Source organism: Diceros bicornis, chromosome 3 (assembly GCF_020826845.1).
Source record: "Diceros bicornis minor isolate mBicDic1 chromosome 3, mDicBic1.mat.cur, whole genome shotgun sequence".
NCBI classification, from domain to species: domain Eukaryota; kingdom Metazoa; phylum Chordata; class Mammalia; order Perissodactyla; family Rhinocerotidae; genus Diceros; species Diceros bicornis.
Window position 1 is genome coordinate 91,824,921 of NC_080742.1, and position 26,577 is coordinate 91,851,497.

The window sequence follows — 26,577 nt, forward strand, 5'->3', positions numbered from 1 at the left end:
TAAGAACACTGGTTAACAAGTACCAAAATGGCAAGTATAATGGAATTTTCTATATTTACTTTGGATTGATCCCATTTCCAATGGATATATATTAAAACTTTCATCTCTTTAAAAATCACCTTCCCTGAATGTTAATTATATCTCAATAAAAGAAAAATTACCTTCTTCTCCAAATAGTCATGTCACCTCCAGTGATTCAGTTCATGAATTAAAAAGAAGGCAACTATGGATTTATTCCATCCAAACTAGTTAAAATACATCATTCAACCATTTTAAAACTTCTTTATAATCAAAAAGTAGTTATTGACTTACCTACCATGAATAGAAGAAAGAAGCCTAAGGAATAGCAAAGGAGGATTAGCAAAAATCCCTGTTATTTACATACATTGTAACAGATCACTGGAGAGACAGGGAGGCAGCCGTGGGGAGGCCTGGTAGCCAGAGCCACATGGGCCACCTCAACCAAAGGAGCTCCACTTTCATCTGTTTCCTGTCCTGGGAACTCCCAGAAGGTTTCTCATACGTGATTTCACTTGAATAAAAGGATTTGCAGGTAAAACAAAATTAAAGCACTGTAAAAGATTATTGAATATATACATATATAATCCTATTTATTTGCATTCTAATCCTCAAAACATACATTTGAAATGAAGCTGGACAAAGCTCTAACAAACACACCAGAAAGAACAAGCCTCACCTGCCAGGGTCTGAATTAGGCTAGAGATATTTCCATTTTAACTCCATCACTTCATTAAAAAACATTAAACACAGTCTCCATACAGCATCATTCAGTGTCTCTCACTCTTGTCAAACTGTTAGCTATAGTGAAACGGAAGGATAAAATAAACAATCCTCCCCAATCCTATTCACCAAACTTGAATAATAAAATGCCATTATTGAATCATCATTATTCTGAATAAAATGTGATATATATCCATAAAACACAACATGGAAAGAGTAAAAATGCCCATTTTTTCCTAAACTTGTTAAGGATGACCGTTAAACTTCACTTTCCTCTGACAACTGTGATTTAGCCAGTAGCCAAAAACGCATGAAATAAATTGTCTATTCTCTCCTCCTTCTCTTCATGCTTTCTTTATTTATGGTGGTCGTAACTCTGCAACCAATAAAGAGTGGTAGTGAATATTGCATGAAGTCAGCGAAGTCAACATTAACTAATAAAAGCAGGTCTTATCAGAGAATAACAAAGTTACTAGCAAACCTTAGGTTACTAAGAAAATAACACATAAATTCAATGCAAGACTTCAGATAAGAATCTGTGTGTGCTGACTATTGAATTTACCTAATACATATATATATATATATTAAATAGATGATTAAATGAGCAAATCAATATGTGCAAATTCATTTTAAATGTCATTAACTAGATGCCCAAATCATTATGTTTAATCTAAGTGTCTATTTAGAAGGAAATATACTGAGTGATTTTCGAGGCAAGGCTGATCAAGCCGACTTTTTAAAAGCACATAATCAAAACAAATTTCGTCTAAAAAACAGCAAACAGAAAAACTAACTAAAATCATTCTTTCTGTATATATTATACCATAAATACATTCCAAAATTATTATGTATCATGGATCACACATTTCCTAAGAAAGTTGCTTTCTCTGGACAAATATTTTCTTTCTAAAATTAACTCCAATAATGAAGTTATATTTAAAATGATTTCTATGATGCAGTTGAAGATTGTGCAAAATCTTAAAAAATTATCCAAAAAAAAGGAAGATTTTGCCTAAATAAGAACAGAGTCTTTTGTGCGTGCATTATTTCCTATAGGAAAAAATACTGCCACTTTTCAAATTAGGATCTCTTCATCCCTACACAAAAATCAATTGCATATCTATATACTAAGAAAGAACATGTGGAAACCAAAATTTAAAACACAATATCACTTACAATCACTTCAAATAAATCAAAATACCTAGGTATAAACTTAAAGATACATGTACAGGACCTGTATGGTAAAAATTACAAAATGCTGATGAAAGAAATGAGAGGACAAATATAAAAGGCAATTTCTTAGTAACGTCTAATTTTTAATGTTTAGGCAGATTCTATGTAAACAGTTAAATATTACTATTAAAATTCACACCTAACATGACTACTCTCCTGAGCAACCATCTATCATGGCCTGAAGCCCAGTGTAACAAATGTCCTGTGTGTAAATTGGAGTGTTCAGTACTTCATATTTCTGGGATTGCTAAAACTTCAATTTTCCTTATTCTCATATGATACTTCCTCTCAATCAAATGTTTGATCAAAACCAATGACCAACCAGTAAGCAATCGTTAAAATCTCTTACTTTCTTGAAGACAAATGTCAGATATCTAACAATTTTACGTTTATCTTCCCTTCTTATTAGCTATACATCAAAAACTGGATCTAAAAACTGGTGGATTTCAAAGTTCTATTATTGATAAAAAGGTTATTTCTTTCCCCACTACAAGGGTAGCATTCTTGAAAATCACAGTAGTAAAAGAATCTTCAGTTACAGACTCAAAAGCTAACGAGAAAAACAGGATTGGTTACAATCAAAGTCACAAGACAAAATCACAATAGCCTTTGTGGGTGTCGTGACTTTACGTTTCACTGTAAAGGCAGGACACTAAAGACACACAATGAAATTATATTTTACACCTTATTAATGGGTAAGGACAAACCCAACTTGAACTACCTTAAGCAAAACTGGTGGATTTATTTGCAAAAACCCTTATTAGCTTCATGGCTTTCTGCTGCAGGTTCTTCCTCCTGCCATCCTAAGTCAGAACATATGGCTGCAAGGGAAATTGACATCTCTCTCATCTTTCTCACCTGGGGACAGTGGCAGAGAGGCAGTTAGCCTGGCTAGCTCCAGTTTAAAAATATACACCAAAGAATATTGACAGACTGAGTCATGTATCCATCCTTGAACCAACCACAGTGGGCAGTGGGCTATTCACCTAGACACAGCTTAGGGATCTACCACTGCAGCCAATGGCTGGGGTAAGATGACTGGCAGCTTCCCCTAGAACTAAATGGTTACAGTGAGGGAGGAGCAGTTCCCCCAAAAGAAGTGGGGTTGCCAAAGAGAAAAGAACCGTAGCAAAAAAGGAGGAGTGCTGAGCCAACAAAAAGAACAGCTATCCACATCAGTAACAAGCATGGTCTTTTTATATTTTAACATTCTGAAATTAGGGTATGTTTTAAAATCAATGAAATCGGTATTTGTTGGCCCGGTGACAATTGTAACATAATTGTCACCGTCTATATATGCACAAAATTGGTTTGTTACTCCTGGTGACATTTATGGACCATGAAAATCCTTTGACATTTGAATTAATAAGCCATTTGAGAACCATCTGAGAAAGTAAAATGAATCTTAATGGTTAACTGAATACCTTCCATTGACACATTCTGGTAAGATCAAGAAAACACTGGCATTAAAACTTGCATTTTTGATGACAGCAGCTTAAAAAAAAAACCTGGGAGTCAACAGTGTATCACTCTTTCTAAAAAATGCTTCATCGGCAATGTTCTTCATGGCACAGAGGACGATACTGTGTCAAAAAGCATGAACATCAACAACTCTTCTGTAAAGTGATTCAGAAGAAAAAGACAATGAATGTGAAGTTCTACAAAATCACGTTAACCATTTTTTCCACTTACAGTTCCCATTCCAGATGCGTGGTTTCAATTATGCCCCCAAATTTCATGATGCTCCTCTTTTGAGGTTTTAAAAGGTAGAGTCTAATTTCCCTCCACTTGAAAGCAGGCTTGATCTAGTCATTCACTTCTAATGACTATTACAGAAGGGATGGTAGCTGACTTCTGAAAGTAGGTCATAAAAGACATTACAGAATCCTCACTCACTCTCAGGGATCACTCACTCTGGGCAGCGGTAACTGCCATGTTGTAAAGACACTCAAGCACCTCCATGGGGCATGAGGGAGTCTCCTGACAGCCATGTGAGTGCGCCATCTTGAAACTGGCTTCTCTAGCCCCAGTAAAGCCTTCAGATGACTACAGTCCTGGCCAACATCTTGACAGCCACTCCATAAGAGATCCTAAGCCAGGACCACCTATGCTATATTGTTCTTGAATTCTTGACACACAGAAATCACGAGATAAAAATGTTTGTATAATAATAATAAATAGTTTAATAAGCAGGTCTTTCTTGCTAGTGGTACATAAAATAATAATGCATCTTACAATCAATCAAGTCTTAGAGTCAATAAAATGCAGCAATTAATTTCCATTTACAATCTATTGCTTAATTGATTGTTTTGCTCCACTGCATTTAACATAGAAACCCATACTCCTTCTCACTTCTATACTTACTTTCTTGCTTCCCCTCTGCCTAGAACATATCCTCTACTCTTCCAGGAAGACTTCTGTGACCTCCCTCAGCCAAATTACGTATCTTACCTCATATAGTGTGCCATTCTATCCAGAACCTAGCCTGTATCACATGCAAGTACTATCATTATCTATTTCTTTATTAAAGTAATAATTGAATATGTATACTAACCATTTTTAATGTATTTTTCCTCAAATAAATTAGAGATGCAGAGTTGCAATATAAAAGAGTTTACTAATCTCAAAAAAAAGCCACTAGAGAAAAGCTTTTTATAGTTGTCAAATAGGTATTCTGCAAAATATCATTACACTTCTGCCCATAACTTCCAGCCAAAAGAGATGTCTATGGCCAATTTCTTTGATACACGTCAGCTCCCTCTCTCTTTCATATTATTCCCAAATTTTTTAATTTCATTTTTAAATACAAAAATACAATCCATATAAATGTCCCCAAACTTACACACATAAATTTATTATAAATGCTTTTATTTATGCTAGTTTTTTATACTTTCATTTTTTGCTTTCTGCCTCTTCTCTTTTCTCTATGCTCACAAATATCATCTCATACTCTTCCCCTAGCCCCTGCCCAAGAAACATACTAGAACTATGCTTCTCCATGTTTATATACAGGCATAAATTTTCATACATACACAGTAAAATATGCATATATGGACTCTTTTTTTACTTGGTTTTACAAAAATAGGATTCTATAACCAGAACTTTTCTGCATCTTGCTTTTTTTCTCTCTCAGTAACACCTCACTGAAATTCCAAGGCAACTAGCATAGCTCTAATTCTATTTTTCAAAACAGTGTATATTCTACGACAGAGATATGCCATAATATATGATGCTATTCAACTATGGATAGGCATTTACTTTGTTTTCCATTTTTCTGCCTCGATTAAGAATGTTGCAATAAATGTCCACATACTATATGTGTATGCATGTAATATATACATATATATGTATATGACTTCTCGCATATATATAGTTCATATTTCTATGTGATAGTCACAGTAGTTGACTGTGTTGCAGAGTAGTAGTTGCAGAATTGAAAAGACATGTATTTTTTATGTTAATAGAGGGTGCCAGATTACTTTCCAAAAAAAAGATATAATAGATCTCATCTTGCTAACAATCTCAGATTATCCCATTTTCTAAGTCTCCAACAGCAATAGCTGTTACTTTAATTTTTGTCAGTTTAATAGGTGTAAAATGATACCTGTTATTTTAACATGCATTTCCCAACTACAGTGAATTTGAACACCTTTTCATGTGTTTGTAGTTTATTTGAATTAGTTCTCTAAAATGCCTACTTTTATCCTCAGCTAATTTTTTTTTGTTTGGCTTTTACTTATCTATTCATAAGAGTTTTTCGGGGGGGGGGGGGGCGCTGGCCCCGTGGCTTAGTGGTTAAGTGCGGCACGCTCCACTGCTGGCAGCCCAGGTTCAGATCCCAGGCGCGCACTGACACACCGCTTCTCCAGCCATGCTGAGGCCGCGTCCCACATACAGCAACTAGAAGGATGTGCAGCTATGACATACAACTATCTACTAGGGCTTTAGGGGGAAAATAAATAAATAAATAAAATCTTTAAAAAAAAAAAGAGTTTTTTTTATATTATAGATAAAACCTTTTGTCTATCATCTGTTTACGTTTATTATTCCAAATCTGTCGTCTTCCTTTTAACACTGTTTATAATATTTTGCACTATAGAAAATTAACTAATTTTTTTATATAGTCAAATATGCCTATCTTTTAAACCTCTAGGTTTCCAATCCTACTGGAGATGGACTTATGCTAATCCTACATTCACATATACCCTGATTGTCTACAAAGATTTTATTGTTTCTTTTTTACATTTAAGTCTTTCATACATTTGAAATATTTCCACATGAGATATGAGGGTCCAATATTATTATACAGTCTTTATAGGTGAGAAAAATATTTTATAATCTTTAATCAGCAGTGTTGGAAAGTTAAGTTTAAGTTGATTCAAGTTTCCTTACTAAATGATTTTTGGAATAAGGCCAAAAAAATGCAAATATAGACTATGTATGTATCCATCATACTTATAAATTGTTCCTAATTCAATTTAGCAAACATATTGCCTCAACTTAAAAATCTGGCTAAATCAGGCAGGCATGTTCTCATGAACTAAAAGTGACAAGGCCCAAGCAAGACCAATTTTACTGAAATAATAAAATAATCACCAAAATTTAACTGCAATTCAGTACACATACATAGAACAGCTACAATGCATAAGGAAAATTTTAAGTTACATTCCAAGGGTTTTAAGCAGATAATGCCCACCTGTGGTACACAGCATTCCCCATACAGGTGTTCCTATGTTACTATTACCATTATACAAAGGAGAGATGATCCAATTCCTTGGCTCAGAACAGATATTAGAAACAGAGTTTTCCAAGGTCACTATAACCTGAGGTGGTTCTAACACTTCAATATGGCAGATAAGCCCAAGGTATTAAGTTGCTTCTAATATTCTCTATACTACTATATTTTTCATTATATTCTTAACTTTGTTCATAAAGTAGAATTCTTAATCCTGGTGGCATACTTTATTCCAACACTGTAAAACATTCTAAGTAAGCTGGCTCGGTTTTTTTGGCTTATAGGTTTTTGTGCTCTTTGAGACAGTTCCCCAAACTGCGGTGCCATCCCAAGCCCGATATGAAATGTCCTCTAACAATACAGAGGGCAGGAGAGGGGCACTCAACTGATCAACTGGCATTAATCAGGACTCCTCAGTCTGATAGGTAACAGCTGTTCCCTTCCACACCGGCACAATAAAGAATTCTACGTCCTAGCTGGTTTTTTTCTTTTTGAAACATCATTTTTGATCTCCTTGCAATTTATTATGAAAGATGGCATTTTTGCCTGCAGCAGTTTTTCAATGAACTCTGATGTGTGTGCATTCACAAAGATCTCCAGCTCAATCCCCAAAGCCCCTTTGTGAATTCCAACAGCATGCACAGTCACCACCACACAATATACAATGTGTATACAGGTGGTTATTTCTTGTGCTGGGCCTCATCTCAACACAGGTTAAAACTTTCAATGGCAGAGACTTCCTTATACACCTCTCAGATCCCCTTCAAGCATCGTACACAGTACTGGTACCTCTCAGATGCTAAGTAAATCCTCACTGAACGGTTTACAACACACACTATCAGATTGTAAATCCCTTCCAGGAAAGGGTCTTTCTTGTCTCATTGTCTTCGTAATCCCAGCAACCTGCCAGATCCCCAGCCGAGGGCTCATTCATTTATTAGTTTAATAAGCATTTGAGTCATCACTAATTCTCAACATTGGAGAATAGGCTTAGGTACTTTACAGTGGATAAGGATCCCAAGGATATTTTCTTTTCAGAAAACGTTACACTTGCTTGTTTTAAATCAAGATGATAAATTTCCTCAGAAAGCAGTTTTCTTCATTAAGAATTTAATACTAATAATGAATGCTTGTCACACTCTTCCACATAAAGTTTGCCTAGCAAAAATACTTTAAACAAGAATGTTCTAATTAAAACAAACTAAAGTCATTCTTTGATCTGGGAATTAAAATAAGTACTAAGAACAGTGAAGCACACCAAAAAAATGATAACTGACATTTGTGTCTAGCTTTCTAAGTGTATCAATTTATAAAGAAATCAGTTTTTTTTCCTGTTCAAAATATTTTATTTTGTGTAGCATTACAAAGTTTCTAAACTTTCTAAGGCAGATTTGCTACAAATGTTAAAGAAAATCAAGATCAAAAAGGCAGATAGAAAATAAGAAAAACCTTTCACTTGAAGATCAAGTCCATAATGCAGAAAGGGAGAGGGAAGTGTTCATAAAAGGAAATCAAATATAATACTAATTCTCACGGGTAACAGAGAGGTGCTATATGAGAATGGCAGAGTGAGAGAGATTATGCAGAGCTAAAATCTAAAATCTACCAAGGCCATTAGCTCAGAAGCTCATAAGCATGGTGCTAAAAAAAAATGTTCTAAAACCTAAAGCACTAGTTCTCAGACCAGACCAGAGGCATTCTTGTTAAAAACTGTTAGAAAGGCAAATTCTTGAGCCCTACTCCAGACCCACTGAATCCGAAATGCTGGAGTTGGAGCCCTCCAGGTAATTCTGATACACACTAAATTTGAGAACCATTATAAGAATATACCCAGAAGTAAGGACAGAATGTCAGACGAATTTTGGTATAAATTAAAACTCATAAGTGAACATGCTAGTCAAGACAAATATTAAGAGTTAATAGGATAATAAATAGTATAAAGTAAATAGGATAATAAGTAAAAGATATTAAATTATACCTTACTCTCTATCATTTTTATAAGAGCTTACTAAGATATAATCCCCATACTATAAAATTAACATATTTAAAGAATATAATTCAATGGTTTTAGAATATTCAGAGTTGTGCAACCATCATAACAACCAATTTTAGAATATTTTCATCACTCTAAAAAGAAACCCCATACCTTTCAGTAACTCTCCTCTAATTTCCCATCGCTCAGCCCTAAGAATCCGCTAATACACTTTCTGTCTCTGTAGACTCACCTGTTCTGGACATTTCATATGGATGGAACCATATAATGTGTGGTCTTTTGTGTCTGGATTCTTTCACTTAGCTTAATGTTTTCAAGGGTCATCCGTGTTGTAGCATGTATCAGTATTTTCTTTCTTTATATGGCCGAAAAATTTTCCATTGTATGGACATACCACATTTTGATTATCCATTCATCTGTTAACGGACATTAGGATTGTTTCCAGCTTTTGACTATCACGAATAATGGTGCTATGAACATTTGTTTTCGACAGAGGTTTTCATTTCTCTTGGTAATATACGTAGGAGTGGAATTTCTGGGTCAAATGGTAACTCTATATTAACCATTTAAAGAACTGTCAGAATGTTTTCTGAGTACACCATTTTACATTCCCACCAGCAGATATGCGAGTTCTGATTTCTCCAAATCCTACAACATTTATTGTCTAACCTTTTGATTCCAGTGTCGGGAGAGAGGGAGAAATCTCCCTCTGCCCTTTTCCTTAAGGTTCTTAGGGCTGGCCAAATAATTAACAAGACAGGTTAGCAGGAGAAAATAGTACCGAGTTTAATAACATGTATACATGGGAGAAAGCAGGGACACTGCGTTTCTCAACACAATAGCAGAAATTCTCGTCTTAAATACCATGTTCAGCCAATGACAAAGGAGGATGTTGCGGGGGGGGGGGGGGGGGGGGGGAGTCAGTTACAGGAGATTACCACTAACGAACAGTAAACAAGAGTAAGGTTATTATGCAGATTTAAGGCCTCAACTTCCACATTGATAAGTCTCTAGAAATGAGGCCATCCCCCCTCTTCCCAAAACAGAGAGGGAGGTACCTTTACAAATGGAGATTTTCCTTATAAATGTAAATGTCTGTCTGGCAACTCCTTGCAGGGCCATCCAGAGAATGTGGCCAGAGAGACATAAGATGGGCTTGTTGGTGCCTTTCCTATTGTAACATCTATTTTACATTATATTACAGGCATCAGATAGAAGATCTGTTCCAGGAAGGAGTTACTATGTCAAATTCTTTAGGCAGTTAGAGGTCAAATGTCCCTCAGAGAAAACAATCAAGGTAAACAGATATAGTTCAGGGTGGCCAAATCTTGATCTCCCACACCAGCCATCTTAGTGGCTGTTAAGTGATATGTCACTGTGGTTTTGACTTGCATTTCCCTGATGACTAGTGATACAGAGCATCTTTTCATGTGCATGTTGGCCATTTCTATATCTTCCTTGGAAAAATGTCAATTCAGATCCTTTGCACATTTTTTAACTGGGTCATTTATCTTCTTATTGAGTTATAAGATTTTCTTATATATTCTAGATATAAGTCCCTTATCAGATATATGATTAGCAAATATTTCCTCCCCTTCTGTGGGCCATCTTTTCACTTTCTTGATAGGATCCTTTAAGGTACAAATTTTTTTTAATGTCTCCTGAAAAATATCAGCTTCGAATTCACTAATGCTAAGTATAATTTTTATTACGATGTTAGATATTAACATATGGAAAACTTATAGTTTATACTGTGGAAGTTTTACTAGATGAGGAAAAATACTGTTCATACTACAGAGACATGACATACTACCACCACCTGGTAACAACATATCTGAACTCTCAAAATAGTATTTGGAATAAATTGTTTAAATGTAAAAATAAATGGTTCTATGACAACTTTGCCAACATCTATAATATTAACTTATCGCTTTCATTGCATGAAAGGTAACCAGAAATATAAAGATACACAAAATGAAAAGTTCGTCTGCTTTCTACTTTTTAAATTCTTTAAAATACTGTATACTCTACAAGGATAATTTTCCTTGGCATACAATACGCAGAGCTCCCACGTTATCAGGGACTCAAGAAGGCAAGGTAAAGATGTTCTGTGAAAAAGCTGATCTTGGCTATCTTGGAAGTCTAGAAAAAGAGTAGAAACTGAACAGGTATATGTGCTTACAAAAAAAACGGGGTGTCTGGTGAAGTAGCTAGCAGACATCAGCCTAATTTTCCTCCAACGGGAAATGCAGGTCATGAAATAGCAGTGAAATGAGCATAGACAGAAGCAGACTAGCAGGCTCACAGACAGAGAAGAAAGAAGGCAGGCAGCAAAACAGACACAGACACAAGTAACAGAGATTCTCCTCGACACTATCTCTGACGGTCCACAACATGCAAGGTGCTAGACTAAGCACTGACGTAAGAGGTAGAAGCCGAAGACCTTACCATCAAAAAATTAAGAGTCTACTTCGAAGACAACATATATGAGAGTGAGGATGGAAAAGAACTGTTGAACATAAAGCCTAAAAGCCCAAGGAATCGGAAATTGATCCTGTAGGCAATAGTGAGAACTCCAAAGCTTCTGAATAGGGAGAATAAGAACCTACAAAAACAAATCTAAAGATGGTACAAAGCAAAGAGAGAGAAAATGATCACAGGTAGGCAGGTAATTCCCAGACCAACTACAAAAGACTAGGGCAAGATTACGTAGTACCTAGAAGAGATCCGTTAGTGGAGGAAAGAGGAATGAATGAGAATATGGAAATACTGTAAAGAAAAAACTGACAATAGTTGATACATATCTGTAAGGTTGAAAACAAAGAGCAGGCGGTTAAGGATGGCTTCGATGAGTGAGCCTTAGTGAATAACAAAGGAGGTAAATCCACAGAAGTTCTGATTTTAAGAGAAAGAGAAGATGGTTTCAAATGTGCTAAGTAAGAGACATATATAGAAATATCCAGTGGAGAGCATATTTCAGGCCAAGAATAATAGAGCTGGCATGAGTTTAACACTATGGAAACAAATCTTAATCCAATACTGAAAGTTAACAGCTAAAACAATTCTATTCAATGTAGCCCCCATGAAAACCTGCACACTGTTTAATTAAAATTATCTATTGCTGTTCTCCACGCATAGTTATAAAGCAAAATCGGGGAGTGGACGGGGAGGAGGAGACACACGGTTAAAAAGCACTGCTTTATACACTGACTGTAGGCAGCAAAAGGAGCTGGAAGCAGAGAAAGACTAAGGGAGACATAAATACAGCCTCCGTTTCTGACATTAAAGTGTCCACTTAAAACCCTGATTCTTTGTAATGAGCTGTCTGTGCTGTGCTCATGAATTTAAATCTCATGCAAAGTCCTCTCACTTTATTTACTACTATACAATGCTTATCTCCAGAAGCTTAAAGGAACATCATTTCATTCATCCTTATAAAATCTGTGCAGGAAACATCCCATTTCCCTGAGAAAATATAATGAGGAGAAATAAAGGAATTTTTAAAATTGGAAAATGTTCACTAACTCATCCAGATGTGGGAATTTTGGTTTTGTGGTTGTTGTGGCAAATTGAGAAATATTTGTATGTTTCCCTTTACAATACTGGTTATCTGCAGATTTATTTTCCAAATACTCGTGGGTAAAAATATGTTTTCCAATTCTTTAATTTCCTTCGGCAGTATTAACATAATAGTTATTAGTTTCTTTATTTAAGAAAGTTTCCAACAGCTACTTAAAAAATTAAAAGTACCATCATCATCTATTATGTCATCTAAGGTGCCAAAATAAGATCTCAATCATTCCAAATAACAAGGGTAGTAAATAAAAATGGGCAAAAATCATACAAATTTGAAGAAACTAATCAGAAAAACAATTTCATAAGTTAATAAAAAATAAAAACACACCTGTTTACCAATGTTATGAGAAGATGAAAATAAGTGGTAAACATGTATTAGCTTGTCTTGGAGAAATGTTTCCCCTCACTTTTACTTATGGTACCAAAGCTGAAAATGTGCTATTTGGGAACAAATGAAATAAAGATAACAACAGCATCCAATTAATCAACCAAGTATAATAACCTCCTAACCTAATGAACCAAATATCAGTCAGATGCCATCTTAAGGCTGTCTTGATACATCCAAGAAAGAAAAAGAAAGTAGAATAACAAAATTGTAGTATAATAACAAGAAGTTCAACAATAAACATTCTTCTGCATACATTTTTAAGTTCATTCGATTTTACAATTTTTTCATTCCATAGTTGTAAATAACTTGTTACTTATCTCTGTAATTTTTCCTCACTTATTTTGCTGACATATCTACTATTGGTTTACCTTAAAATTAGTTACAGAACTATGCTGGTATCACTCATTAAACTGAAAGAACAGAAGTTCAATTAATTACTAATAACTTTTACTTTTACTTGAGACACTACTTAAACTTACTGAAGTGACACTATCCATGTACCACAATTAGTAAATTTTCTTTTAATTTTGATTCAAAACTGAATACAAAGCAGGTGAAATTACAATTAGCTCAGTGTTCAAAAATAGAGACATAGAAAGACACCATCAATGGTATGACAATATAAAATTGTTTAAAAGAGAATCAAAATGCTCACTAGTAGGCAAAACTAAATTTTACCTTAATTCTAAAGTTAAAATGCTAACAAAGTTGTTATCTATACTACACTGAAATAGAAATATTCATTAAGGAATACAGAAGTACTTCCATTTATTCCAGGTGTTTACCAAGTATTAAAAATCTTCATACAAAATAATCAGTGAATGTTCCTGACAGGATAAGTACCAGAGAGTCAATATTACTGAAACTCACTTTACTGGCAAAAGATCTTTAAGTACCAAGGTCAACACTCAAAATATGAAGTCTCATCAGTGCAGCAACAGAACAAGTGTAAGAGAATGGATGGAATTTTTACCAAGTTATCTTCATACTGATTGGGAGTTTGACATTTATGAGTTGTAACTTCTAAAAGTAAGGTTAGTAGAAAAATTTCCAGTTGGCTGACATACACAGTTAATCAAAACTCGCCACAACGAGAATTTTTTGTATGGAATATAGGTATCGTATAGGTCAATCTTACTTCCAGAAACTTAAATGCCAGTTGTGTCTAATAAAGAATAAAAAAAAAAACATTCATGCCACAACCTCAAATTTTTGTTAAAATGAATGAATGATTGAGAGAGAATGCCTCCAATTACTGTGAACGGCCTCAGGGTTATACTTAGCTACAATGGTTCATAGGTGCATGCTTATGGAAAGTTAACAGATGTCACAGACATGATATAAAAATCATTTTCGGGGCCGGCCCCATGGCTTAGCGGTTAAGTGCACCGGCTCCGCTACTGGCGGCCCGGGTTCGGATCCCTGGCGCGCACTGACGCACCACTTCTAAAGCCATGCTGAGGCCGCGTCCCACATACAGCAACTAGAAGGATGTGCAACTATTACGTACAACTATCTACTGGGGCTTTGGGGGAAAAAAAGGAGGAGGACTGGCAATAGATGTTAGCTCAGAGCCGGTCTTCTTCAGTAAAAAAGAGGAGGATTAGCACGGATGTTAGCTCAGGGCTGATCTTCCTCAAAAAAAAAAAAAAAAAATTATTTTCTACAAGTAGAATTGCCAAACCATTTCTACACTGTATTTAACTAAATATACGTAGAGTAACGCATACACAGCCTTTAATGCTGTTAAGTATGAAAAGATTACTTTCTATTTACAAAAAAAAAAAAAGTGTGCACACACTTTCTATTTACTGTTCTCCTGTGCAGACAAGGAGCGTTGACTCTTCAAAGCCCAGAAAGCAGATATATTTCACTTTGTTTTATACTCTGAGAAGATAAACAATTCACCTCTCCAAGAAAATATTCGAAAGTTATTAAAGCATGCATACAATTCTGTTATCATTGGGAAAAAAATACTAGTTTTACGCTAACTTGTAATACTAACGTTCTATTTTTTCTTTGTTATGTAAGAAAAGATATAAAAAGGAACAAGAGGAATGAAAGTTATTATGGAGGCCTCTGCTAAAAATGCCCCATAAAAACGAGAAACAGTGTTCCATTTGTCACATTATAGCGATATTCCTATCTCACTTTCAACAATGAAAGACAATATTTTATTCAACAAGCAAGAGTTTTGGAATATAGTACTTAGAGGCCTATTGAATGTTGTGATTGAAAGCATATTTTCTCAAGGGCATCTTTGATTTAGTAACAATTGAGATTAATAAAATTAAAAAGTAAGGAAAAATGAAACTAATAGTCCTGCCTACATAATCAAAGCAAAGGAGAATCTGGTGAATTTAAGCATATGGACATGGATAAGCCATATGGATAAGTGAAAACAATTAAATATATTGGGTTAAATAAATACACAGTTGTTTAAGTTGGCATACTTATATTTCTCAAGCTTTCTAAATCTGCTTTCTGTGTACATTCACATCCATATTCCTACAAATTTCAGTTTATATTTATCTTTTTTTCCTCTAAGATGACAAATCTAGCCTATTTCCAGCCAGCACAAACATAATGCCCCTTTTGTGATTCCTGCAGTGTTCTATACGCTATTGAATATGAAGAATGCGCAACGCTGTGAATCATGATTAACTGTCTGTGAAACCCCAGGAAGAGGACTGAAATTATGAAATGCTTCATTATAAACAAGATATATAAAGTAATCATAAAGCAAAAAGACTGGCTTGGGTTTGTAACCAGTGATAAGTTATATATTCAAAAAATATTTGTCTAATGAATGATCCAGGCTGGTAACGACAAGCCATTTTAAACATAGTATTACCAATCTATTTTTTTAACATAAGCAAAAGTCGCGGAAAATTGAAAAAATTAATTGCACCTTATTTAGGCTCTACCGTCTCCTCTTTCGAACTCCCAAAAACAACCCTAAGACATATGGCACTAGTAAGTCAAAATACCGTGTTCCTAAAGGTAATGACGGAATACAGGAGGAGGGGAGGGTGCGTTTTTTGACACTTTGATCTTCAGAATAAAATTACAGAACACTTTTACCTTAAGGGTAGAATAATAATTTCAAAAACAAATATTCTGCATGATTCTATTATTTTTCCATTAACTTCTGTTACTTTGGAATGTGTTTTACACACTGACCACTTATATACAGGATAGGTGAATTTCAACTCCAGGGGGAAAGAATTTAAAATAAAATATTTTATAATGCTAAATTCTTACAGTCATTCATTTACAACTTAATGAGGAGGAAACAACAACCATCATTGGCATTTTTACCCTTTTTACTATTTAAGTTGCACAGAAATAAAGGAAAAAAGAGAGAAGCTGGTAACTTTTAGAAGATACTAGGTTTGGTGAGTATATCTTGGCTAATTTCACCAACCCACTTCATTCATCATCCTTGCACAGTCTGGTAAATATTTTTTCCAGTTAAGGCTAAATCAATGAGTCTACTCAATTCATAAATACCACCCAAGTGTTTTTTTTTTTTTAACTTTATTTATTTATTTTTTTCCCCCAAAGCCCCAGTAGATAGTTGTACGTCACAGCTGCACATCCTTCTAGTTGCTGTGTGTGGGACGCGGCCTCAGCATGGCCGGAGAGGTGGTGCATCCGTGCGGTGCATCGGTGCGCGCCCAGGATCCGAACCCGGGCTGCCAGCAGCGGAATGCGCGCACTTAACCGCTAAGCCACGGGGCCGGCCCCACCACCCAAGTGTTTATATATATATTTGTATTAACATGGCAGGAGCTGAAGAGAAAAAAATGTGAGGTATTTTTCAAATGTAGATATTCAAAAGAAAGTAACATATCTTAGACATTTTTATTAAAGAACTATATGTCTGTTTCCAAGTCAGAAATACAAAGGAGAACCATAAAAACGAACAAAATATAACAGTATGCATCGGAACAACCTTTCTTTCTTTATAAACACATGGAAGTCTGTTTAAAAGCTACCGGCCGCTCTCTAAAACACCCTCTCATCCGTAGGTGACCTTAGCTAGTACAAAAGATAGTTTCGCTACGAGTCCAGTGGTGGGATTTGTAATCCCTTATTTACCACTCTATGAACAAATGTAGTAAAAGAGGGCTGGCCACCGTACTCCATCAGAACACATCCTATAAAGGAAGAGGAAAGAATTCCATTTAAGGTTGGCCTTAAAGTGAAATGACCCACAGAATACCCAGACTGAAGTTCATAATGGTCCCAAAGCAATTCAATGAATCTTTCTAACTGGTGTTTTACAAAAAAAAGCAAATTCTTCTCATCTTTATAAAGGGCAACAGATCAACACCCAACATACCTATAGATAATTGAGTTATTTAAATTTCTGCTATAATCTATTTGGTCTATACTTTTTTCTACATCTGTTTAAGATGTCCAAAATTGATTTCCCAAATTCTGATTACATCCATCAAATTAATATCTAATATATAGAGTATTTCCACCATTCTTCTGAACTCAGTGAAATATCTTCTGTAAACAAAGGGGGACCAACATCAGTCGCAGGCTACAGCACTGAAACCAAGGAAGGTTCCATGCCTACCACTAACTGACCAGAGATACAATGTACTGAGGTAAGATCAAGACTGCCTGTAAGAATCCTGGCACCAGGCTTATAAATAAAAAGAACCTTTGAGATCAATGTTCCTCTATACAGAAGAGAGAGATAAACAATTCTCAACTTGCCAAGAAGCCTTATACATAATTCTATTAGTTTGCTGGAGTTTTATAACAAAATACCACAGACTGGGTTATTTAAACAACAGACATGATTTCTCACAGTTCTGGGCACTAGAAGCCGAAGATCAAGGTGTCAGCAGGGCTGGTTTCTCCTGAGGCCTCTCTCCTTGGCTTGCAGATGGCTGCCTTCTCACTGTGTCCTCACATGGCCTTTCTTCTGTTAGCACCATCCTTGGTGTCTCTTCCTCTTCTTCTAAGGACACCAGTCCTATTGTATTAGGACTCCACCTTATGACTTCATTTAACCATAATTACCTCTTTAAAGGTGCTATATCCAAATACTGGGGATTAGGGCATCAACCTATGATTTGGGGGAATAATAATTCGGTCCATAACAATAATACATTTTGATTTGCAGAGAATATTATGATGTATACAATGGAACGGTGTACATCAGACACTAGATTGTAAGCACTTTAAAAACAGAGCCTGAGTCTTTCTCACTGATATCTCAGTCCCAGTACATTGCTTGACACAGACGATGCTCAAAAGATATGGATTTATAAAGGAAATAAAATAATGGATTTTTTTTTTGTCCCCCGGTAAACATACTAGAAAATGTAATGCTGTGAAACTTGATATTTAAAAATGACTTTCCTTTTTTAGAATTACCAAATGCAACAGTTCATATAAAGTACCATGGAATTAGGAAGTATAGCAGAGGATTTATAAATGCATTTCAAATATAAAGTACTTGAAATTTTGGTGTCAATTCCCTAAATGCCCTATAATATTGTGGTACTAAAACAAAACACAACACAACACAAAAGCATAAGAGTGAATCCTGGGAAAGAAAGTAAAACAGAGGTCCTTAATATCTGACAATATTTGTAATATAATGCCCAGAATGATAAAAGAGCTAATTCAATACAAATGGACCATCATCTTGTGCATGGGAATGGTAGAATATGTCTCCGGCCTCATATCAAACAATATGTATTTTGTTCTGTGCCACTAATATACTGAAATGTCTTATATATTTAAATAATCTTTTTTGTAGTCCCCCAAACGTTTCTAGATGACTGGGATAGATCTTTTCTGCCAGCCTTATTTACAGGGACTACAGCTTGTACATAACTGTTTTGCTTAATGGACCTGAACCAAGTATGCAAATTGCTCATCAGATCTTTGGCTCAATGTTCACTTAAATGTGCTCAAAGCATAAGTTCTGCGAAACACTAAGTATAGAAAATGACACAAATAGTGTCAATTTGGTAGTTCAATAAACTGTGATAAGCCTAACTACTACAGGATTCTTAAGTCTAATGACTAAGCTACTCATTACTAGAACAGATGCCTCTCAGATCATCCTAACTAAAATTCAGATACCTAAAGCCTAGCATTTTCTCAGAGAAAGTATCTGCTGGATCTTTGCCTGGATACATTTAAATGACAAAAATGTACATGATATTCTACCTATCGAGGTAGTAATAACCATCAAATCCGTAAAAGCTAAATTGATGATAACTATTTAGATAGCAAGGAAGCCTTACTAGAAGGTGTCCCTGTTTCATTTCCAGAGAGATTCTGCCATTAGATGAATCAAATAGTTCACACTGTTCAGTTCTATTTAACAAGTTCAAAAATAGAATATTTCCTCCCCCTACAGTTCCTCTCCTACTAGCTTATACAAGTGTTTTATCCTATGATTTCCCCCTATGGTACTCCATTCAGTTTATTCCAAACATCACCATAAACTCTAGACACAGAAATAATGTAGACCAGATTTTTCTCAGCCAAACAGCTGTCTCCCAGTGAGGTGGTAAAGAGCATGTTACACCCTTTCACTATCTTTTCTGCTTTCCAACGGTGGCTCCTTTCCAAAGACTCCAAGCAGCTACTCCTGTAAAACTAAAAGCTCAGAGAAGCTCAGCTCCCCCCAAAGACTAGCACTACAAAAAAAGTTCAAGCTATTTTTAAATCTCTAATTGTACACAAATATTAACCAATGGAAATGTTCTTTAACTCATCTAGATTCAATTAAATAGCACAACCTTAAAAATAAACTTCCAGATGTAGCTAGCCTTGAAACAACCTATTACAAGGGAGAAGCCACTGAGCAACATGGGACAAACATTAAAACACACATAGAACCCTAATACTTATCTAACACATAACAGCATATGGAGTTTAAAGTAGGGCCAGGGTAGAAATAAATGTTTCCCGATTCTTAAAGGTACGATACACCATACAACATGGGAGAAAATGAACATGAACTATGCCATGTTTCTCTGATTGCTTCTCCAAAGCCTGCTCTTTCAGAAGTCCTTCAAGCCAACTGAAAAAGCTGTATATTACAACTGAAATGGAGAAAAACCACTATGGAGAAAACTTTACTTCTTAATAACAAATTGCTGGGAAGAGTTGTTGAACATTTCAGGGAAGGCCACCTAAGACCTGAGGATTCTGATTGGAAGAACGATACACCACCTTCTAAAGAGCTGGACACCATCAAGTATAAGAAAAGAAATGCAAAATGTTGATAACGTAGATAATTGGCCCCAAGGTGATGTTTTACTTATGTTTTCTAGATTTAGTTAGTAGTTCACCAACTAGTTAGTGTAGAGCTGGAATCCTTTGGGGTTTTTACTTTTACTTTGTTTCAGTAAGGATACCACACCACAAAGGCTACTGCTCAGCCTCCCTAGCAAGGATAACTGTTAATAATGTGCTCATACTCCTCCAGTTAACCACACAGCAGGCTCACTTCATTGAGGCTTAATATCAGGCAAAAAGTCTATGTGTAAATTAAACATGGAGCAAATGTAAATAAATAGTTATAAATGTATACACACACACACACACACACACACACACACACACACACAAGCAGCCATACTAACTTGGAAGCCATTTTCTGGTTACATTAAAAACTGACATACCAGTTAGGATACAGATCTAAATGGCATAAAGAAGGAAGTAAAACAGGCAGTTAAAATGTCTATACTAACTGCCATAAAGCACACAGAGTCACATGGCCTGGCAATCACCATTTTAGGGGCATTTTCCTATCTAATAGTAGCATTTCATCTATTACCCTAACTCATGGCTAAAAATAATACAAATATCATTTCACGGGAAATAATGAAAAAGAAAAAATACAAGCATAAAACAGATAATGAAGGTAGTAGTAAATAGTTAATGGGGACTGACACTTTTTCATTAAAAAATGTGATGTTTTAAATTTTTATAATGCACACATATTTCTATAATTAAAGATGGAAATCTAAATAAAAACTAAAGCATTTATATTCACAAAAATAAGGTTAATCTACAACTCTCACAAAGAAATTATTTCAAAGAAAGGAGCTTTATAAGTATTACAATAAAATATATGATAAATCTCTTTAGACACTAATGTCAGAAGACAAGGGTACTGCTTAACTGCATAATTTTATATCCTTCTATCTAATAAAAGACATACTTTACCATAACACCTTAATAGATAAAGAGGATATATTCCAATGACACATTTGTTAGCACTTCAACTGTCCAAGGCATAAAACCACAGAGGCAAAAAAGGGATGGATCCTTGCACATCAACTATGAGGAAAGAACAAGAGATTAATGAAAATATCAGTTCTGATCAGTTGTACCAAGAAATACTAAATAAGCATCTGGGAGCAGAGGGAAAAAAAAATGAGTTCAAGTTTAGCAGAAGCAGAAAAGGGACCCAAGCTGGCCTGAGGACCAGAGAAGAATCTGGAGGAGAGAGAGAGCAAGCACACCGCCCGCTGCCTGCTAACTGGTTCACATCAGAACAGGTGGATTTCCAGGATCTAGAAAGCATCAAAGACAGACAGAGATCTTCAGCAATTGCCAGGATGGCCTACAATAGCGACCCCCAGGCTAGTCTCACAGAAACTAAAAGGAAAACACCAACAGCCAGGCATTCTGTATCCATTTTCAAGAAGCTTATCCTCAAGAAGGGATAAGGTGACATTTATAAGTAAGAGAAACACAATACAAACACTAGAGAGAAAATCGATTTCTACCTGAGCGACTAAGGAAGCCTTCCTTCACAGGAGGTGGCATTTGAGTTGAACCTTAAAGGATGAGTTGAGGTTTGCAAGATGAATAAGTAAAAATCTATTTTCACACACACACAAAAAGAACAAATTATATCAATTATTAAATACATAGGAAGGGGTAGCAGTGGGAGATGAGGCCAGAGAAAAAACTATATTAGAAACACACTCTTATAAAAAAAAGAAAAAAACACGATGGACCAGGACTAGCCCTTCCAGAGTCAGCTGTAGGAATAACTCCAACGTAATTTCAGAATTTTAAGGTGATTATTAAAAAGCACATTTCCCTTGAAATTCTTCTAACTGGGATAACGTATACAAATTCATATAATAGGATTAAAATAGTGACTGATACCAAGCATATTAAAGAATACCAATCAATTCAACCAATCTACACCTAAAAGTGGCAGGTATCCAGGTGCTCTATTTTAATGAGAATAAACACATTGAACACAGAAGTGAGGTCAAGAGGTCCCACTGAATAGAGAAATGAGAATAGAAAAGAAAAGAAAAAAAAACTTTACCTAATATAAATTTGCTAACTTTGATTGAGCTTAACTTCAAATCAGCAGGTAAAAAGAGGCTTACAGTCCTGGGGCACAGAGTTTATGAAGGAAAGGGTAGGTACGACAAGACCATTATCACAGCAAGGTGCTTTGCGGCAGATTTCTACTTCATGTAAAAGAAACCTGACGGCAGCACAAGATCAGTATAATTAGTGGAGCAAGTGCAACTCTATTAAAAACTGTTTATTCAGGTAAGGCACTTTTTTTTAAAGAAAGAAAGAAAAGCCTACAGACATGAGCAAAGTAGATTCAATTAATGAAATACTACAATAATTTCAGCTATTAAGAAGCAAGGATAGAGCAAGTTCATTACAAGGACTTGTGGCCCACAGAGCCTTTCATGCCTTCATCAGGAACGGGCTGCACCCGTGCTCCCCTAACTCTAATTCCAGCCATAACTGAGAGCCCACAATTTCGTCCCCAGCTTCAAGCCCAAGGCCTGACAAGGAAAGGGCCTCAACAGGTATCAGTCAATTACAAACAGAACAGAAGGGAAAACAGTGATGCTATAAAACCAAAGACCTTGCTTACATTTCAATTCATGAAATGCCACATGTGCCTCCCTTTAACCTCTAAGACCCACCTGATTTGTCAAAGATTTTATGATTTAAGCCCCATCCAAAACGAACCAGAGTGCACCGCCCATACCCTGGTGTAATCTTAAGGTTGGTTACCAGAGAACTAACAAAGAAAATCAAGTGAAGGAAAATAATTCCTTATTAAAGGAAAAAAGTGCCACACTGCAGATAAACACCTGACACTGACATAATCTGATCACTGATTCCTAATCTAATCAACACAGTCACCACTGTTCTGTGGATCATACGGAAGAGACAGAGAAAGGCTGTGAACTCATGTTCAAGTGAGGATACACTTTAAGAAGTCAAACTGCTAGCAATCCGATATGTGGTCAATCTATGTAACCTTATCCCAGGTAAATGAATGTCTGTTAGGTTTCTTATTTCTGTGTTGTTTTTCAATTTTACGTAGCTCAGAGTTCTCTGCTACTATCTTTGAGGACCCTGGTAAGCCTGATGACCCCAAGTTGAGCAAAACTGACCTACAACAAGAACCAAGCAGAGCCGTTCCAACACAAACATCCCTATTTTTTTTACTTATCACATATTTCAGTGTGAGAAAGACATTTACTGGAAGAGAAAATCTGACTCCAAAAAAAAAAGAGGTTAATAAATCTTAGGGTGATATCCATTCACAAATGCCAATAATCTCTGATAGTTACAGAAAAGTTAGTTTCATACTAACTACACTTTGTCTTTTTATCTACCTACCTACCTATCTACCTAAGTACTTATTTTATATCCCCTGATTAAATCAAGTATACAAAATGCTGGGACAGGTAGGGATATATTTCAAGAAAATCACTGAAATTTCACGAGGCATTAAAGGAAAAAGACATTTTAAAACTTCTATAATTTTAATCTCTGTTAAATCCTTCCTTTAGTCATTTAAACTAAATTTCATAATATGTCAATTAAACATTGCAGGAAAAAACTAAAAAATAAACCTTCAAAGTTTAAATCTCAGGAAATACCTACTTAGAAGTCTTTGGCATAGGTTAAAGTTAAATTACTGATTTTACGTGAGAGACTTACACTATGCAGCAGCCTTCAAATTTTTCTGCATTTTGGTTGAACAGTCTGGCTTCCACCCCCTGATTTCTGCTCTTCACCAATCTTCATATCCATGGAACAGAAGTTACAGAAAATGTCGTGCATATGGGCTGAAGAATAGCAAGCATGGCAGCCTAGAGCCATTACTTGCTGAAATCCCAAACCACAAAGCTGTCCTCCCTCCCAAACCCCCGATACTGCTCTATACAGGACTTTTCTCTAGGCTTTTTTTTGTTTGTTAATAATCAACAACTCAAGCTCAAAGTCTCCCCATGCTGTTGCCTTTATGTGGAAGAACAGCCACACAAAGCAGGACGCTGAAAACAGTCACACCTTCTCTCCTGAGAGTCACAAAAACCCTAGTCCACCTTTCTTAGTATTTATTGACAGATCTGCTTTTTACAATGGTAACGGCTCCAGAAAACCAAGCATTATCCTAGAAGTACATATGAAAGAACTTAAAACATTTCAAGACCTAAAGAAAAGTTATTTTGGAAATGAGAACTATCTAACATTTCAGTACACACGACATTTTATATACCTTTACTTCTCTCCATGCATACAGATTGACCAAGTGTTCATCTCTTTACGCAAATCAAATGATTAGTTGGTGCACGTCAGGCATGAGACTTTTTCAAATCTAATTCACTGCAGAAAAACTGATGAAGTGAGGAACTTCAGTCAGCTCAAAAATCTACCTCATTGCACACTATGTGCAAAGACCCTTAACTCCCCAAAATATGAGACTTCTTAAGTTTTCATTATCCAAGGTTTCCAACAATTCCTATCAATGATTATTTTGTCTGTTTCTAATGCTTGCAATAAAGCAGTTGCTCACACACTCTTCCTCACAATATAATAAAACCTGATATAAGTTCAGATAAAAAGGATGTGCCCAGTTTGTTATTTACTAGCAATATAGACCATATTAAATTCACTCTTTCATTTATTTTTTTAATTACTAAGCAATTATGTGCCAGACATAGCACTAGGCACTAGAGACCAAGTGACAAAAAAGACCTGACAGCCTTATGGCCCCCAAATAACTACCTAATTACAAGTAAGGAAGCAGTATGTGTTATGAAAGAAAAGTTAATGATTAAATAATTTTCCAACTTTCCAACTTTGAGGGCAATGTTAGAAGAATTACAAGTGAAATTCTAAGTTGGCTAAGAAAAATTCTGTATACAAAATCATCTGTGATGATTTGTTCCCTCTAGTATCACAACTACCTCTGTCCACAAATGCGAGCTTATTAGCATAATAGGTTTGCATAACCTTAATGTTGAGAATGCTAAAGAGTTCTGAGATGATAAGAGAGGATCAGGAATACTCATCAACACATCAAGAATCAAGTTCTTCTGCCTATCTAATTTGGCTGAAGACACACATTGATAACTTAGCAGAAGTGTCCCTTTGAAAAATACTCAAGATTTCATGGAAGAAGAACAGAGGTTCAAAACAGCAAATGATACTTAATGTTATTTTCTGGCCTAGAGTTAATCCTATAAAAATGGAAGAACAATGTAAATAGTTAAAAAAGCCTGTTGCTTACATGAAACCTCACAGAAGCATCAATTCTGTGAAACCATCCCATTTTTAACTATACTTTTCAGCATCCCTAGAGATGCTAATATATGGGTAACATGTCTTCTTTCTTAATTTTGCAAATCTAGTCACCCTGCAGGTATCTTATTGTTGGATGCTGGGACGAGGGAGGCTTGTGGATGCTTTCTGCTATCACTGGTGCCAAAAATATTTACACTTGAACAAATACTTGTTGAGCGCTCAGGACTAACATCCACTTAATAGATCCGAAATGCAGCAGAGTGACGCTACACTGTAATTCTGTCCTTGGGGGTCCAGGCTGTGGAAACCATGTATATAAACAGATTAACAGAGAAGTAACAATGGATTCTTCTTATAATTCATTAATTAAATCACCTTATTATGAATTCCACTTTTTGGTACTACACGTAGGTTCCAGGATATTTAATAGTCATGTTAGTCCCAAATAGAGTAAGAAAGCAAAGAAACATGAATGCTAATTAAGATTACCTTTGCTCCAAAGATGACGAAAATATTTATCCAAAGGCTGATTCAGAATCACAAGGCAGTACTTCAAATTCCCTATGGAAAAAAAAGTAAAATGAAATAAATAAGTGAACTGACCCTTTTGTTCCCCTAATTTGAGTCTGCAATCACACTCTAATACTCCAGAATTTCAGTCTGTACAGAGCTAAATTTCAACCACAGCTAATTTCTCATAGCTTAGTTTTAAAAGACATCCTAGATTAACTGGATCTGCTTTATTCACTATGTCCATCACATTACTATATTGCTGAGGAATTTATTATAAAAACAATTTATCACAAAAACAATTGGGTGAGCTTCTTTCTGTAGGGGGTGGGAAGCAGAAATGCTGTTGATATGAATTCTCATCCTTATGATATACCCATCACTTTGATCCAACTACCCTCCCACCTAGCTGGTTTGACATCCTGACATTATTTACCAAGCGGTGTGGGTCTGGTGGGTGTGCATTTGCACATTCATTCTCATTTATTCATATTCTCTCTTTCACTCTCTTTCTCTCCCTCTGCCCCTACCCTATCTTGAACTCTCCAATGCAAAACTTTGTTAACGTGTTTTCACAAAATCCTACTAGCTCTTTTCAGGACTCTTTTATTCCAAGTTTCTAAGATGGCACTCAAAAGACTAAGATGGAGAAAAGTTACTTCTCCAACAATCATTCTAAGCTTCTCATAATGTACTGCAAATAATGCAAAGCAAAGTGCAATCAGGCTGTTGAAAACCCATCATTCAGCTCAGCCCAAGCACTCCATTTCATTTATGGAGAAGAAATGTTTGGTGATAAGAAAAATTAATTGTTTTTTT

General features: G+C 35.6%; 1 protein-coding gene across 3 annotated transcripts in view; it reads right to left on the reverse strand.

Moving 5' to 3' along the window:
* TPK1 (thiamin pyrophosphokinase 1) overlaps positions 1 to 26,577 on the reverse strand; it is a 327,688-nt gene that overhangs the window by 232,900 nt on the left and 68,211 nt on the right. For all 3 annotated transcript variants that reach the window (XM_058532212.1, XM_058532223.1, XM_058532219.1), the window contains exon 3: positions 25,738 to 25,809. In XM_058532212.1, coding sequence (XP_058388195.1) covers positions 25,738 to 25,809 — 72 coding nt within the window. The remainder of the gene's footprint in view (positions 1 to 25,737; positions 25,810 to 26,577) is intronic.